General features: G+C 39.8%; 1 protein-coding gene across 8 annotated transcripts in view; it reads left to right on the top strand.

Annotated features, from left to right (window-relative positions):
* Positions 1–18013, top strand: part of UGT8 (UDP glycosyltransferase 8) — a 45564-nt gene that overhangs the window by 24855 nt on the left and 2696 nt on the right. For all 8 annotated transcript variants that reach the window (XM_015861945.3, XM_085547028.1, XM_085547026.1 and 5 more), the window contains 3 exons: positions 12615–12757; positions 14799–14875; positions 16523–16742. In XM_015861945.3, coding sequence (XP_015717431.2) covers positions 12615–12757; positions 14799–14875; positions 16523–16742 — 440 coding nt within the window. The remainder of the gene's footprint in view (positions 1–12614; positions 12758–14798; positions 14876–16522; positions 16743–18013) is intronic.

The following is an 18013-nucleotide window of genomic DNA, read 5'->3' as shown; positions in this document are numbered from 1 at the left end:
ATCCTGCTTTTCTTCGGTGCTGATCTTGAGGCATAAATTTTGCACTGAATGCTGTTTACTGTTGCTATGAAAAGAGAAACAAAGGTCAGTTTGTTTTTAATTCTTTTCTACCTGAGTAGACTAAATTTACACTGCAAACGAGAATGCTCACATTTCAGAAGTAAAAGCCAGCCTTTCAGCCACAGTTGTCATCAAGTAGTAATTACAGTAACTTGTTTGCTCTTCTCTGTAGATCTCTTATCTAACTTCGCTGTTGAATAGATCTAGATCTATGTACCAAATTGGTGCCTTTGAAATGGCTTTGCTAAAAAGTTTCACTTTTTCATGTATAGTGTGCAGTTGCTTATTTAGAGCGGCATTTGCTGGCGCTGGTATTTACTTACCTTTAAAATGTAGTGGGGGAGTAAGGAGACATTCCTTAGACCAGATGTTTATTTAATTCAAATTAAAGGATGCTTTCTATAAGCTCTTGAAAACTGTAGCAGTAGATTGTTGCATGTTGCACGGCATCCATCTCTTTTTAGTTTTTTAAGTTCTGAGAGAAAAGTTCTTGGCTCCTTTTGATAATAAATTTCTGATGGTGTGAAACAATTTTAGAGCTCTTCTAAAATGTGTATTATTATTAAGCAAGGGAGACCAGAAGCCTTTTAACGATGTCAGAGATTATGGGGCACTACACAAATGCTGTACTGTGCCATACAATCATATATTTTGGCCTTGAAATACATTTCCAAGTCCAAGTTTTTTACCATGGACTATTGAACTTTTTCCTTTTTCCTGTCATGATCTCCAGTCTCAGATGTTCCATTATTGCTACGCTGATGAATATTGTTCCAGCTATACTGATGCATTTCAAATTTGGGAAGAAATGTTGACTCAGCATGTACCTGTATAGGAGGAGAAAGGGAAGAGGATGCCGTGGTGATTTTGGGAATCAGTTAAGTGTCTCCAATACACTTAGGAAAGAGGTGCTCTGAGTACGTAAGCTGGCATCCAGCACTCAGATGAGCAAATGCTGAGCCTCCTGAGGATGCTGGCAACAGAAGTCCATGTTCTTGGCTTGCAGCGATTCTGTGCTGTCCAGCAAAAATCGAGTTCATGTGGTTCGTGTATAGTCATATAACATGATTATTTGTTTATCTCAAATGATTGAATGTGCTGTTAGTGGAGAATGCAAGGTCCAGAACTTGGGTGTTGCATAAGTCAAATTCTGAGAGTTAAAAGCATCAGAAAGCATTCAACTATATCTTTATTTAAAGAAAAGGTTAGTGTGAGCTTCTTTCTGATCTAAAATGTTCTAATTCATTTTTGTACTGAAGTGTACAAATTAATAAGTGGTACTCTGGTAATGATTGTCAGGTATGAATTTGTAAGATTAAGCTGTATGTGGGACAAGTAATAAGCTAGTTGTATTTTTCCACTCGTTTTCTCCAGCTTCTTACAATTCCTGACATCATGGAGAGAAATGATGGGTAGGATCTTGTTACCAAATGCATGTCTTTTCTTTAGTATTTGGAACATGCATCAGTTTGGATGGTGTGTTTGAATAGTTAGGGGTGTTCAGAGCTGACATTGAGGACCTGCAAGCCTAATTATTAATGGTATTGATTGTAAAAAATGAACCTTTGTAATCATGGCAGATTTTCTTGTGGGGTGTCTAAGTTGTTTAGAAGTTGCTTAGGTAAAATGGATACATGTGTTCAGCTAATTACCTGCTTGAGCATTTATTCACCTCCTTGCTGGTTAGGTTTAGGGGACAGCAGTGGATGGAATATGTGAGTCTGTAGCAGGGTCACTTGCAGGGGTTGGCGACACCTGAGGGAGAAGGAGGGACACTGTCACCCATGGTTTTATTGTCCCCAGTGTTTTTTTAGCAACTTAGAGTGGGTGATGCATAACCTCTTCAGCACTGAGAACTACTGGTGATTGGTGGATGGTTGGACTGGATGATTTTGTCGGTCTTTTCCAGCCTTGATGATTCTGTGATGTGGTTTCAGACATTTTTATCTGATCTTTCGAAGAGCGTTAGGAAAATTACTAAGATGTCTTCAGCTTCTCATTGGCATCCATCTGCCAAATAATGCTATTCTCTTAAAAAACTTCAGGGGATCTTCACGTGTGACAGATGTGGTGTACGGGAAGTTTTTTGTTGTACAAGTTCAGCATATTTACAACTGAAATTTATGAGCATATTTTTCATCCTAAAATAATGAAGCACTTCATAATTTGGCTCAGTAATCCTGACAGTGCACTCTTTTTTTTTTCCTTTCTCCAGGGAGATGAACAGGGCTGTGAAAAATTCTTTGGACAAAACAACTACTTTTTGGGAAGACTATCCGAATTATCTTGCGTAGCCAGTGACAGGATAAGCAGTTCCTAGCTTCTGAAGACAGCAAAGCACTGATGTGTGTATCACCTGTGTGATAGTTTTTTAGGTCATGAAAACACGTGGGTATCTGGCTGGTGCTGTCCCAATTTATGTTCTGTGCTCTGGTGCCCGTGTGCTGAGAGCTGCTGTGCCATGGGGTGTGTGCTGGCAGCCTGTGCTGCATCCTGGCTGACACTGTGAGACCCTGAGGGATCGGAGGTCTGGAGAGAGGTGACAGTAGGGAATTGCATAGCAAAGGCCAGTGTGATGCTTGATTCCTGTTAATGCTTCTTATGCAAAGGTGGTGTTGGGGCCTTCCGAAGAGCTTCTGCATCACCCCAACCAGATGGGACTGGGGGGAGGGGTTATTAAAGAACAGCAGATCCTACCACTGAAACACAGACTTGGAAGCCAGCTGATCTTCAGCCTGTTAAAGAAGGTCTGATGACTGACTACCTACATATACACTGCACATATGCATGTATGCATGCATATATTTTTAAAAAGAGAGAGAGGAGGATAGAGGGAAAAGTTATTCAACCTGTACAAGTAGCAAGTAACCACCTGTCATTATCAAATCAAAGCTGCAGGTTAGAATTAGCTCTCTTGCCATCGGCAGAGTACAGGTGTTGTACTGGAGCCATGGAGACCAAAATGGCTTGCTTATATTACTTTATAATGTGGATTTATTGACGGGTTTATTGGACAGTAGCTGTAACATGAAGGCCTGGATTTAAAATTCTGCTTCTCGTCAATTTTCTTGTCCCTGTAGTTGTTGAAATCTAATCTGATCTAATGTCCCATAGGTGGTGTTAGTACAAACAGTTATCCATATTAAAACAAAAAACAATCTCCTTCTTCTTAAGCAGCTTTTCTATTACATATGCAAGTACTGAAATTATAGGAGGCATTCCATAACCTTGGTTTGCGTGTAATAATTCTTTCTGTGTGTGCTTATGTGTTCTAGAGGATGTCGTGCTTAGGAATGTGAGGAGATTGTTTATTTTTTATGAGAACAAAAAATACTACCTCTGTGTTAGTTATTTTTAATTGGAACCCTGGATTTGAGGATGCCATCATGTTACCTATTCCTCTGTCAGTGTGCAGTCATTTCGATGACCTCTCTTGAAGGGCAAGCTTCTTGTTTTCAACTGCCTTCCTTCCATTCATTTGAAAGCAAGGTTGCTTTCCCAGTGCATTTGCCAAAGGCCTGGTGAGTAATGGATTTTTGACGAAGAGTGTTGCATCAGGGAAGTACTTGCACAGCAGTTTCTGGTTGACCTCTAGTTTTAGGTAGACTGTGTTCTTGGAGGCTTCATTGGATATGCTGTAATTCTAGAGCGGGCAGACAAAAGACAAAGGCTTGCGGTGCTGTGTTTCTTAATAGTGTTTGGAGTCTGAAATTCATTCCTCTTCAAAGTTAAGTGCTCTTAAACGTTCTTTTGGTTGTCAGATGAGAAAAGGCAGTAGAGGCCAAGGATGATAAAATGCAACATTCTAGACATTGAAAAGTTTTATGAGGTATTTTAAAACATCAAAAACAGTGTGTATATATACCAGATTAGTGAGAAACAGTAGGAAGGTGCTGAATGTGTTTCCCAGCAGGGCTGAATCTGTGCCTAATAACAGAGAAGCACTTTGTTATCAGCAGAGTTCTTAGATAATATGTGCCAGTGGAGCACTTTGCAGTGCTCAGAGACCTCGCAGGAAGCAGTTCAGAGGTTATGTTCTGTTCTGTGACTGGGAGTAGCTTACAGATAGCTCTAGGCAGCAAGAACTAGAGGAATCGAGTCTGATGCTACAACCTGAATATGCTTTCTTTTATATCTCAAGTATTGTTTTGGGAATTGTCTTATCCATTCTGAGATATCAGCTTTTTATCAGCTCGGTACATGGTGCAGGTCAGCCAACATTAGTGTATCTAGGGAAGACAGATACAAAGCTTACTGAGAATTTGCCAAAAAACAAAACAAAAAGACCTTTTCAGTTTCATTTTTCAGAGTTTCAGTTTGAATTCAGACAGAATGAAGGGAGAGGAGGGAGTGACAGAAGTGAAAGATTAAGCTCAGTTATGTGTTCCCAATAGAGAAGTGGGTGATAGTAACTTGTATCTGAGGAACGAATCTGCAATTAATTGAGAAACACCAAAATGATCTTGTTCTGTGTTGGGAAGAGCATGGCAGGTGTTAGTTGAACTGAGCCTGGTGTTACAAAACAGTGCAGATCCGGATACAATAGAACCAGCATGCTTTTAAAAGGCAGGATTTTTGCTAGCTGAAAAATAACCTTCAGCATGTTGTGGAAATGAGCCAAGGGCTGTGGCTTAGCCAGCTGGCAGCTGGATGTGTGGAGTCAGGGCACCGCGAGCTGTCCCGGTCACTGCAGTCTAGTGCTCGCGGCAGTGCCTCGTGTCCTCTGCTCTGCATAGGAGATGCTGCAATGGGTTGTTAAGTGACAGGTGAACTAATAGCAAGTCAAGGCAAACATCAAGCTTTGCCTAAAGTCATGATGTTTCTCTGGCTTTACCCAGATGGGCACATTATTTTGTAGCCTTCAGGTGATGCGACAGGACCCTGCTTGCTGAGTGACAGTAAAGGTCATATGATTTGCACATAAGAGGACTGCTCTGAAAGCAGTGTCTCCTATTTTATGGTGCTGGCCCACAGCGGCAGAAGCGGATGTTGGTGGTATGGCATTAGAGGCAGAACCTTCCCACCAGTATTCTGTTCTGTGTCGTTGCCATGTGACAGATTGGCAGCAGAGGGGCACTCTGACAGAATGTTGTCTGACATGGAAGTGCACATGAAGCAAAGAGTTGTTGAATTTCTCCATGCAGGAAAATGGCACCCACTGACACTGATGGCTGCTCAAGGTTTCTAGTGACCAGGCTGTGGATGTGAGCACAGCGAGGTGCTGGGTGGTGAGTTTCAGCAGCAGCAGTAGAGACAGGCAGCCATTCACCTCCACTGGTGCAGACTTTTAGGAGACAGGCTCCTGTTTGTCACAGGTGAAAGTGCACAGCTAATGGTGGTGACAATGTTGAAAAATAGTGTTTTGTAGCTAAGAATTTGCTCTATCAGATAATGTTATTGTGTTCTTTGTGTGTATTGCAGTTTCCATGGAAGCAAATAGGAGGCATTATTTTTGGTGTGGCCTTTAACTGCCTCTGCTGACACAGTGGTTTTTATTTTTAATAAAATTTGAAATGAAGTTAAAACGTATTAGTACAGTATTTAAATATTACTTATGAGAAAAGTACTATTTAGAAGACTGTCACTAAAAAAACTGTGTACCTTTCTGTTCGTTTATCCTTATCTTGTCTCTAAGGACCGCTTCATAGAGCTATTTTATTTATTTATCTTGAAATAGATCTAGTTTTGTCTGCCCTAAGCAGCGTTCTGCAGCAGAAGTTGCATAGCACGCCTGTGCTCCCCATTGGAGGGTGGTGGTTTGCAACCATCTTCAAAGAACAGACATTTGTGCTACTGCACATTTGAACCGAGCAGCTGAACAGGGAAAGCTTCGATTATTAAACCCGGTTATGTTTGTACTTGTGTACTTTGTTTATCTGAAGCAAAGCTCAGTATTAGGCACCACTGGTTACTGCCAGCTGGGTCCTCACTCTATAGTCACAGCTGTGCATTTAGCATCCAAGCCTGCTAAGAATAGCTAATGAGCAAACTAAACAGAACAAAGCTCACATAGTGGGGTCGGCACAATGGCATTCCTGTCTGAGAATGGTAAAAAGATTATTTTATTTGATTTATTTATTCCCCCATCCCCCATCTAGCCTATAGAAGAGCGTAGATCAATAAGTGTTTATATTTTCCCTATGCAGGCACAAGGGAGAACTTAAATAAAAGACCGATCTATATGCAAAATCCCTCACCCTTCATAATGTAGTGTCTAAGAGAAATGATTGTGCATCGCCAGCTGAACTCAGTGAAGAGAACAAGGCAAGGTCGTAATAACTGCTCCTGTGCTAAGCTCTGACTGCAGTAAATACTGCTAGCGTTGAAAAAGCAGCAGCCTGCTCAGGTAGTCTGTGTGTATCGCAAGGGAGTGCTGTAAAAGCAAATGTGTAATGCCTGAAGAGGGTGAATTGGGCACGAGGCTGGTTGGTTACTACATGAAAGCCTCCTACCTGCAGAAGGGGGGGAACAGGAAGGGAATGTTGACCAGCTTTTATTTGGTCTGTGCCAGTGCTGTGCAATCTTGTGAGACCCGTAAGAGTTTAACTTCCATTTTAAAAGGGTTTAGAAAACACATCTGATGGGGGATGTAATTGAAAGTGATTTGAAGTTGTGATATCAGTATCAGGCAGTCATGATAAAGAAAACCAGAGATCTGACTCAACTGGTAGGGAACTTCAAAAGAAGCTTTACCATTACAGTTCCTTTTCTGTTTTGCCCAAACTGTTTTAGTGTCTAACTTTCCCGATTTGCCCAAATAATCTGAGTTTTCATGAATGTTAACATGAAGACAGACAGACCTGACAGGGTTTGGCTCAATGTTGTAACTGGGACATGCTTAAGTGTTTTTGTACCGCAGCATGTGTCGAATTTAATCACTGAAGTAAAGATGGTAATCAATACATGTATTTATTAGATGATGATCTTTGGTTGAGTATATAAATATAAAGCTGTAGTTGGATGAAAACCAACATTCAATTGGAAAGTTTAGTTCAAAATTCAGTTCCAGAACCAAATGCTTGCTGGAGTAGCTGACCTAACAGGCTTCTGATATTTCATGTGGGCTGAGCTCCCCCTCGCTCATGCAGAGCCTGGCAGAGGCACCAGTGGCCCGGGAGGAGCAGTGTCCAGTGAGGCATCCCAGCTTGTCCCAGAGTGGGTGTGAGTCTCTCTGCTCACTGAGAAAACATAGGGGAGAGCTGCCTGCCTCACAAAGCGCTTAATGTGGATGTCTCTCCAGTCCTGGATTTTTTTAGCTGTTTGTATCTTTTCGGAAGTCCCAGTATGTGCCTGTGTGTCTAACTTAATTATTAACATCAGCTTCTCTTTTAGTGATCCTATCACTAAAACCCCGGACATTTCTCTTCAGATGGAAATTACATAAGTGCCCAGTGGAAGTTTTTTGACGTTTCATACAGAACTGACTGCCTTATTTTGAGAATTGTGCTCAAGTTCTTCACAGTTTTGGGGTTAGAACTGCTGGGGCTTCGATTCCTAGTAGAGAACGGGGAAAACAAGTTCTGCATCTCAGAGCTTCTGGTCAGTTGTTCAGGTTGCCCTACTTAATGAAATGTCAGCAATCACTGCCTAGGCTAGGACTTAAATATTTCTTGTGCCTGATTCAGTCTCAAACTGAATTTACAGCAAATCTGAACAGCACTTAAACTGAGCAAAATGAAGTGGCTTTCATGCTGCGAGTGCAGAGCTATAAAATGCTGCCCGAATAAAAATGATGGCTTTTAATAAGGGCATTTCTAGTGACTCATTGTGACTCTATTTTCATATGTGCAAAATTAAATTAGGAAGACAGAATGTGCTAGAGGACAGGAATGTAAGTAGATTTAAAAGAAGTTCACACTGGGTAAGTGCAGTTATCTGTGAAGCTGTTTAGTGTACAGAGTGGTGATTTCATTTCATTCTAGTGTGGGTCAGTGTTTTTTTTATGTGACTGCCAGTCATCAGAGCTCAACGACTGGTGGCAAACTCGATGCGTGTATTACTTCTCTCTGGATGAATGCAAAGCTGGTTTCTCTGGTTTCCGTTCTTGATTTCTTGACACTGATTATTGGAGTGCTAGGGCTCATGTGGTCTAAGTCAATAAAAAGGCAGAAAGGTGACTCAAGAATGGAGTGCCAAGATATGCTGAAATTTGAAGGGGGAAAAAGTTGTACTGCATCAGCATAGTTAATTCTGTGATTCAGGTTTTGCAAGATTAGAGCAAAACAAAGGTTTTGAGCTACTAATCCTGCATTGTTTATTGCAAAGTAAATATTAGGAATGCATATGCACGAATTTAGTGCATGGCCATAATAATAAAGGTGGTATTCAGTATCTTTCATGTGCCAAGATCATGAACAGAGAAGTACAAAATATGGTGAGCCTTTGTACCATGACAGCAGGACAATCAAATGACTGCAACCGAAGGTTTATTAACACTGCTTACTTGGTTTCAGATCTGCTAGACCTTTTACCTTAGGAAATCTGTAATTAAAAAAAAAAAAAGTGTTGAGAAATAGGTATAGAAAGTTAAAGGTACCTGAGAGTTTGTAGACTCCTTTAGATCACTAACTCATGTGGTTTTGCAAAGAGGGAATATTGGTTCCCCTGTTCTCCATTTTCTCATTTTTACCCCAACTCTTGAATTTTTAGCAATGTTTAGTGATCCTATTTAATTATTTCTATATTATGCCAGAAATTATACAAATATATTCAAGGAGAACCTTTGTTCTGACAAGTCTGCACTTCGTCTTCTGCAGTTCCTGCAGAGCAGTGATTTCAGCACCCCTCTGGGGAAGCAGTTTGGAAAGGGGCTGCAGATCAGGAGGCAGGCAAGCAATTCCTCTTACTACCAGCACAAAATAGGGCTTAAGTAAAATGCAGACAGATTTGAATGGAAGAAGTCCTTCTAGTTGTTGTCAAAATATGATAAACTGAATTGAAAATCTTCTGGATCTTCTCTAGTTTGGCTCAGAACTGTTCTGCTTCTGTCAAATCTTGTGTTTTAAAATAGAACCTAAAGACAAATTCCAAGTTCTTAAGTTTCAGATTTGAGTTGGGCAGGCATCGTCCACCTCTGGTGTGGAAGCCTCTGGTAGCCTTGTAGGTGGTTTATCTCAGAGATGGGTCCTCACCTTCTGCACTTGCCTTTATCCAGTTAAACACCTCGAACTCTAAGATCAGAGCTGGTTTGCACCTCTGCAGCTCAGAGCATAGCGAACCACCCTTCACTTCCTTGCATAGGCCTGGCTGTTGAAGTCAGGTATGCTTCCTCTGAACCTAATGGAACCTTGGATTGCTTGGGTCCCACTGCAAGAGCTTACAGGTGTGCCCAAGTTCCCACTCTTGAGTGTGTCAAGAGAGGAAACACTCAAAAAGCTGCTATTTATGATATATGTATTCACATTCTGTTAATTTTTATAATCTCACATAAGATGGCAAACAAGTTCATTCCGTTTGAGTCTGATGGCAGGATCTTGTCTTGCCAGGCAAAGTGTGAAGTTCCCCCATGGAAAGTTAGTATCTTCATAATGCTTGTACATCTATTACATGTTATGTTCTGTTGGATCTAGGATGTGTTACAAAAGGAGGGATTACAAGAGTTTGGCTGTGAAATGAGCTGTAATAACATAAAACAGGTTGCCTTGCTATTGCACAATAATAAAATACAAAAGCCTGCTTGTAGAGTGACTATTGCCATGGTACAGAGTTCATTTCTTGTTTCCCTCCTACATAAAATTCTTCATGTTTAATAGCTATTTGCAACACACGGAGGTTGCTGAATACTGTTTTGGGAATGTCACTGTAGGGAAATACTACACACCTTTGCCATGTGTACGTAATGATGTATCGTTTGAATTATGTGAATGCATCACAAAGTTGTGAAGTATCACATAATTTGTAACTGAGCAAGATGGAGAGAAGTAGCAGTAGTCTTGGGAGCCAAATCTGAGTTACAGCAGGCTAATTTTGAGGAGAAACCACATATCTGACCAAGCCTAAGTTGTGGTAGATAGGACTTAGATACTGAGTGAGAAGTGTTTCAGCAGCAGTGCCACTAATGGCAGTTGTGTTGTTTGTTTGTTTGTTTGTTTTAAGAAAACTTTCTCAGCTAGACTTGAGCTTGGAGGAGATGATGCTTTTGAATATCAACCAGTGCTCCTGAGCTCCTCTTTTCTTTCCAGGACTGTATAGCACCTATTTTTCCAAACAGGTCCCTTTTAAAGCCTAAGTCAGCTCTATTGAAGCTCTGGAGATGCATTCTTGTCCTCTCAGTAACCTGAACAACTGCCTCTAATAAATGTAGCCGGGTCAGCCCTTGGCCTTCATATTCAAGGCCATTTCTTCCTTGTTCGCAAGTACAAGGTACAGCGAAATGCCTCCCCTCACTGGCTTCTTGAGCCTTACATTTGTAATGCCACAAGATACTTCAGCTCAAACGACTAGTTGTATGGAAAATGCATACTAGGAAATAAATTGTATGCTGCTCATAAAAGGGAACACAAGACACAAGGGGTTTCATAACAGATGACTTTAGTTCTTGGAGTATAACGTGATCACATATTGCAAGTGGGCACCAATACATCATTTAGAGTGTGGTATGTGATTGATTTTTCAGAAAGACTTACCATTGAGCCCACTTTTTTTTCATCCATTTAACTTTAAAGAACAGATAGGAAGTAGTTCAAGGTGTAAGTAGTTGAACCACGAAGAGAATATAATACAATTACTTTTCAAGCATGCCTCAGGTGTTTAAGTAAAATTCAAGGACAAATTTGAAATAAATCACAAAATCAGTTGGAAACTTTAATGCCAAAAGCATAGGCAATAGAAAATGATTCAGCTTCGAGGCAGGTTGCAGACACTTCCTCCTCCTTTACCCTTATTCCCCTTCCTTCTGCAGACATAGGAAAAAAAGTGGAGAAGAAAGGACACTGGGAAAAGATGAAGAAAAATGAAGCATGGATTCTAGAGAAAATGGAAATCCCTTTTTCCAGGGCATAACAGGGAGCAGTGTCTAATGTATGGTTCTTTGTTATGCCTGCTGTTTTTTGTGATAGCTTTTGTGGTTTTGTGCCCAGATACGATAGCGCAGCATTGCCCCGTTGCCGTCTAGCCTGCTATTTATTGCCAGGACAAGGGGCACATTGTGAACAAGGCACTTAATTTTCCTTTTACTCATTTCCTATTGCTGAGCAGCCTCACATTTTGATTGGATGATAATGGAGTTAAACCAATCCTGAGAAAAATAAGGTATTGGCACACTGCCATCTGTAAGTCAGTGGGATAACTGTCTAGTTTCCACTGTAAACAGTTGTGTTGGAAATCAGGAATTGAATTTGTTTCCACAAGCAGTGGTACAGTGGACCTTTTTCATTTTTCTGTGTTTTCTTTTTGAAGCCTGATGACATTGCTCTTGTGTTTGAGACTTGTTTAGCTTGCAGCTCTGCTCCATCTAATGCTCTCAGATGGTTTTTTTCTTCCGAGTCTGCAGAGAGCTGCTAGTGTTAGGTAGGTGCATCTGCTGGCTTGCGTTTTTACCAGTTACATAAATGCCACTGCCACAGAGTCAGCCACAAGGCTCAGGTTTTGCTGTCTTCTTTATAACTTAACTGTTACCTGCCTGCCGCGCTAGCTGGGAATGTGGCTGGAGAGTGCGTCTCCGGGTACTCGTCTATTAGGAGTGGACCTTCAGCAATACACATGTGGATCTGGATGGTAGAACTGTGTGGATATTGGTGTGTTTCTTTCCTTTTGCTTGTTACAGCTAGCAGAGCTCAGGCTGTGGGTAAATGTATCAGCTCTGAAGTCTCCTGTGTCAGCTGGGCTCAGGCCATGTCTCTTGCTGATTTCTTCAGTCCCAATGAAAATTTCACCCATGATTTCAGCAGTAACCACAGTCACTTGGGGCTGCTGGGCTGTGGCTTTTCCTTGACACATGAAGTCTCTGTCGTTGTGCTGGACAGACATTTTAGCTCCTGCCTGAAAGGAGTGTCACAGCACACTCTGGCATGTCATCTTGACACCTGGGAATGATGCTCTTAGACTGCTGCAGTCCTCCTCATGCCTGCTTTGCCTTCCTTTGGACCGAGGGCTGCAGCACCCTGGTGCTGGGAGGTGTTTTTTGAAGGCTCTGGCTTCTGTCAAGTTATTTTATTATTTCTTATACAAATTTAAATAAAAATAGCCTGTATTGTGTACTATCATTAATGCTGGGGATGGAATAATTGAGTCCCTGAGTTTCTTGATTTTTTCTTCCCCTGTATTTTACAATGGGGCTGATACTTCAAGACAGATGTATTTATATTTTGCTGTATGAAAATACCAGGTGTTTTTTGTTGTTTTTCTTGTTTGTTTTTTGACACGTGAATGTGCCAACTAATAGGTTGAATAATTGCCTCTGGAGGTTAGTTGTTAATACAGAAGCTAGAACAAACCTGAAAGAATTTTGATGTTTATAGTCTATGCCGTGTGTTCTCAAACATTGCACTTAGTAATTTCCATGTCTGTTGATTACCTGTGCTTATAAGTGTTCGGCATAAACTTTACTTCAACAGGATCTCCAAACGTGGGTGAATGGTGCTAATGAAAACGGCTTTGTCCTCGTGTCGTTTGGGGCTGGAGTGAAATATCTGTCAGAAGACGTTGCAAACAAGTTAGCACATGCTCTGGCAAGACTGCCACAGCGAGTTATTTGGAGGTAAGTGCAATGACACGTTCTTGGAGTAATTGAAAGCACAGTCATTTCCTATTGTGCCATCTTTAGTATTGCATCTAATGCAGAATCTGAAATCAGTCTGGGTGTCACGGATAACCTGACTCTTGAAAGATGCCCTTTGTAGAAGCATTGAAGTCCTCTGGCAGTAAGAAAGAGCAATGATTTTGTGGCAGGATAGAGCATAGGTTATATACTCCTCTACTGAATTTATATCCTAGGATTGAGGACAGTGAAGAGAGTCTAAAAGGTTGTAATATTTGTGACTTAGCTGTGTCAATTCTAATCAAGAAGCCACCATAGGGAGTGACTGTGTCATTCTCTTTATCTAGCCCCCTGAAGGATTCAAGGCTTGCTTTCCCCTCCCCTCCAGCTTTCCTTTTACATCCTACTTCCTTCCCCCCTATCTTATGGAAACATGGACTATGATAATTGTTCCTCTTAATTGCCTTTCTCTGTGAGGAATCAGAGGAAGGAAAATCTGCAGAAGAAATAAGATTTTTTTTGTTATAGTAAAAACATCGTGAGCAGCTCTCTAAACTTAATGTAAAAATTAGTCTGCTCTGCTTTACGTGCTTCATCACAGAGCATAATTTAGAGGAATTAATGTGAATTCATCTCAATTGATTGTACTGCTTTTTGTGTTGTGCTATGCTTTTGTCATGTTTTTCTGGATTTCTTACTGTTGGAGGTATCCACTTTCTCTAGTAAATGAGGAATCTATTAAAATATTTTATTGGAGATTTTTTTGAATGCAAAAAGTCATATCAGTGGGAATTTGAGTTCTGTAAATAGACACCTAAATATGAAATTGAGGCTGGCTTCACTTAGTGATTTTCTTCTTTTCAGATTATTGACTTCTGATCTGTGTTGGAAGCAGGCATTTGTTGTGCTAGAAGTTTCTGAGAATGGGAATGATAGTATTGCTTGACAGTCTTATGTCAGGATGCCAAGTCAAGGAAATCCTTATAGTTCTTAATCTCCTTCTGGTTATGTGGTACTATTTAGCACCAAAACCAGTACGAGATTTATGGTTTTCTTGCTTTTTATGTAAGGTCAGGAAATTTGTTCAGTTTACTTTTCAACATATGGAATATGCAAGCTTCTTGGTTTACTTAATTGGAAACATCAAGGTGGTTCGTTATGCAGTTATAGATCTGCTATAACCAGAATACTTCTGAGTCTTTTTTTTTTCCCCTGAAAGCTCTCTTCTGGAGCTGTCAGAGGAAAAAAATAAATAAAAAACCCTCCAGTCACCATTATTCTTTTCCCTCCTCTTTTTCAGTTTAGAATATATTTAATTTTGCATATAAATAGTATGTGACACAGAAATCAGTTTGTATTTAAAGGTTGTATTGTTTATTAAACTTTCCCAACAAACTCAAGAGCAAGACATTGTCAGTGGATTTCAGGCGGTCAATTAAGTAACCAAAATGCAGCTGTTCTACAGTCCGATCCAATCCTTTCCATCAGTAGTTTCTTGCCTTGTAATCTGGACTGTCACCCTTTCCTTTCCTTGTACTAGTAATTTGTTTTAAAACGAGATGCTGTCAGTTCTTAAGAGCTGTTGGAAGTTGGCCAACTGAATGGGAATGTCTTATGTTGGTAGTAGGGCCTACCTACAGTTTATGAGCTGATGTGGTGTTATCAGTGGAGTTTCTCGTGTAGTATTAATCAGAGTTTTCAGTAAAGCAACAAACTCAGAGTCATAGAAAGATTGTAAGACTTTCTTCCATTCACACTGGTACGACTTACAATACACTTTTTAGAGTAGCTGTATTGTCAGTATTTAAATAGAAAACATTGCATTTTCAGCCTGATTATAGGGGAGTGATGAAAAAAAAAAAAAAAAAAAAAAAAGAAATTATTCCTGATTACTTTTATAGCTTTTTTTTTCTTATAATGGTAAGTAAGCAGTATCCCAGTGTAACTAGAAAGCTGGATCGTTTGGTTTCATTTACTGTTTAGAGTTCGCACATTTTGGAGGGTTTGATAATGTAGCTCCAATTTGATTTTATTGCTTTAGGTTTTCAGGAAACAAACCAAGGAATCTAGGCAACAATACAAAGCTTATAGAATGGTTACCACAAAATGACCTTCTTGGTGAGTATTTATGATACATTGCTTATTCTCACTGAAATTCAGTTTGCTCTCCCAACAATATTTTATTCAAATAGCAGTCATAGTAATAGAAATCATAGAGCAAGAATATAGCATTCTTCACAGTGTCTTGATGATGAAATGAAACATTCTTTCTGATGTTAATACTCTATCTGGTGCTAACTCTGTTTTTTTCTTAAGTCAGTTGCGTGGAAGGCCACAGTCATTGCCAAGTCTGTTTGACTTAATAAATGGGGATGTTTGTTGTTAAAAGTCTTGTATGCTATGCAATGTGTGCAGTTAAAAAATATTAAGATGAATGGGAATTTTCTAGAATTTGCTGTTTTAGGGAATTGATGACTGTAACTGTTAACTTCTCAGCAGTGAAGAAGCTGTAGTATTATGAACTTCACTGGACTGTTCATGGAAGAATCTATAAACAAAGCATGCAGAATTTGTTCATATTACACCAAGTCTTTAGGAACTGAACATATTGATTACATGTTTAATATTAGTATTACTGATATATGTATTATATAAATTTTCCAATGAAATCCCTAACAGAAATTGGGGATGTCTTGCGAATCTTTAATGATCTTTCTGTTTATCTGTCCTGACATGCTCTGAGTTCTTGAATGGAGCAATAACGCTTTGTCTTCCTTCATCTATTGGTAAAGTTTATATATTACAGTACCTGTATTTGCTTTTTCTTCCCCTTCCTCCTGTGTTGAAGTGTAGCTGAATTCACTGGATCCTAGGGTCTGCAGATGTTTATGGCTGCCTCTGAGACACCTAGATATTTGTGCATTTGCACAATAACTGGTGCTATGATGAGCACTGATGAATACATTGAAGAATATCTGTGTGTCATTGTACATTCATGTCAACCAGAGTAGTTACTGTAATGTAGGTATTAGGCAAACAACTTCTGAACCAGGTAGATATTTTTGGTTACTAAATTGAGCTGGGGCACTCTCATCTCTCCATTGCATAGCAGTAGGGGAGTATATTGTTGTCATTATTGTCATATCTTGCTAGCCTGAAGTAAGGCATGTAAAGCTTCAGAGAATGCAACACCAGTTGTCCTGTCATTAAATAGCTTGTCTTTCATATGAATAATAAGGAAAAGCATTCTTTCTGTCATTCATTTGTAATATTAAACAGGTAAATACCAGTTTTAGTCACCAAATGCAGTTACTCAATGTCACATCATGAAATGAAGAGCATCTCAATCAGCTCATGGACACAAATCTGCTAATGGTGGCAACAGTACTGAAAAACAGTGTTGTTTTAACTAAGTATTTGCTGTATCGTGTCGTTTTGCACTTTGCATCTGTTGTAGTTTTCGTGGAAATAAGGAAGCATTAGTTTTGGAGTGACTTGTGTAATTTTAGACAACTCAGACATGAGAATTTTAATTCATATTGGGTGTTTCATCTCTGTTCATATAAAATGAAGAAAGCAAATGCATGCAAAATTTCTGCAGAGTGGGTTTAAATAGGTGGGAACTTAAGAAAAAAATTCATTCTACCTTCCCGAATTGGAGCTGTAGGAATCCAATAATAAATGTATTGTAACCAGTTGCTTCAATAATGCTACATTAAGGAGATGTAATTTTTGTGTGTGTGTTCATACCTCTTATATTTCCAGGTCACCCTAACATTAAGGCTTTTCTTAGTCACGGAGGTTTGAACAGCATTTTTGAAACCATGTACCATGGGGTTCCAGTGGTGGGAATTCCCCTTTTCGGAGACCATTACGATACTATGACCCGAGTGCAGGCCAAAGGCATGGGAATATTGTTGAACTGGAAAACTGTCACTGAGAGTGAATTGTATGAAGCACTAGAAAAAGTTATTAATGATCCCAGGTATGTGGAATGATTGTTTCTTGCTTTTATTTTGATTTATTGTTATGGGTTAGATACAGAGCCTTCCTACAGAGCAAGGAAAAAAAAAGCGTGTTGGTGTTTACTTGCGTGTGTGGAAGTGCCATGTCTTTGGATAGTCATTCCCACTTCACAGAATTACTCAACTGACCATATTTCTATATAGATGCCAAGCTTGTTGACCAGTATACCAAGGCTCACATCTCATTTACTATTCTGTGGCTGTGGAGTTTGCCACCAGTAGAACAACAAGGTTATAGAAACAAACCAAGCCTGACTTTTTGTTGCATGCCAACGTCTCTTTTTTTGTGTCCTGTGTTCACTACAGTAACATGTTTAGCAATCTGTCTGTTTAGCAGACTGTTAGGCCCTAGTGAGGCCTGAGGAAAGCGTACCTATACTGTTGGTGCTGCATTTGGCTTGTAGCTGAAAATATGGTGCTGCTCAAAAAGTCACTTCTAAAGACCCACAATTTGATTAAAACAAACAAACAGCAACAACAAAAAAAAGGAAAATTATTTTCTGGACAGAAAGCAGATATCTCTGACATAGAGTTGCAAAGGTGGAAAGGTCGCTCACATTGATTAAAACATTGTCATTGCAACAGACCATACTATGAGGGCTCCAGCCTCTTTCTGTAAGTCTTTTTGTCATTCAGATGCGATACAGTACAAGTTCATGAACTAGGTTTCATAACTTTTCTTAGTTTCATCAAATGAATTTACTCAGAAATAGCAAAGTCGAGAAGAGTCAGTTTAAACACTTGGGATGGGCAGACTGTCTCTGGATTAAAAAGAATGACTCAGCTCCATTCTTCTTGTATGAAGTTAATGGGTGTTTTGGAGTACAATGATGACAATGTTTCTTGCTTTTACGGGAACAAAGTCTTTTAAGTTGCACTTTCCTTGGAAAGGGAGAAATCTGTAAGAATTGAGCTCGTTAGCAACAGAAGCTTAGTAAAGAGGAGCATTGCTAAAGAAATATCAGTAGCATCAGTTGCTCCAGCTTTCTCTTGTATAATTATTCCTAGTAATAAGGCAAGTTCTGCTCAAATAACCTATTGACCCTGCAGCTGTGGGATGGGAAGGAATTTAATGTGATCCTCTGCTGCAGGTAGCCCATTATGAAAAATCAGTTGTATTCTGAAGTCTGGACTGAAAGGGGAAGTACACATCTAAAACTGAGTTTCTCAGTTTGTCCTATTTCTCTAATAACTTAATTGCACAATAGCATGAGTGGCGTGTTGGAGTATG

Source organism: Coturnix japonica, chromosome 4 (genome assembly GCF_054131305.1).
Source record: "Coturnix japonica strain WE chromosome 4, WE-NBRP24, whole genome shotgun sequence".
Lineage (NCBI taxonomy): Eukaryota > Metazoa > Chordata > Aves > Galliformes > Phasianidae > Coturnix > Coturnix japonica.
The sequence above is the reverse complement of the archived record's forward strand: the minus strand, read 5'-3'. Positions and strand labels throughout refer to the sequence as shown.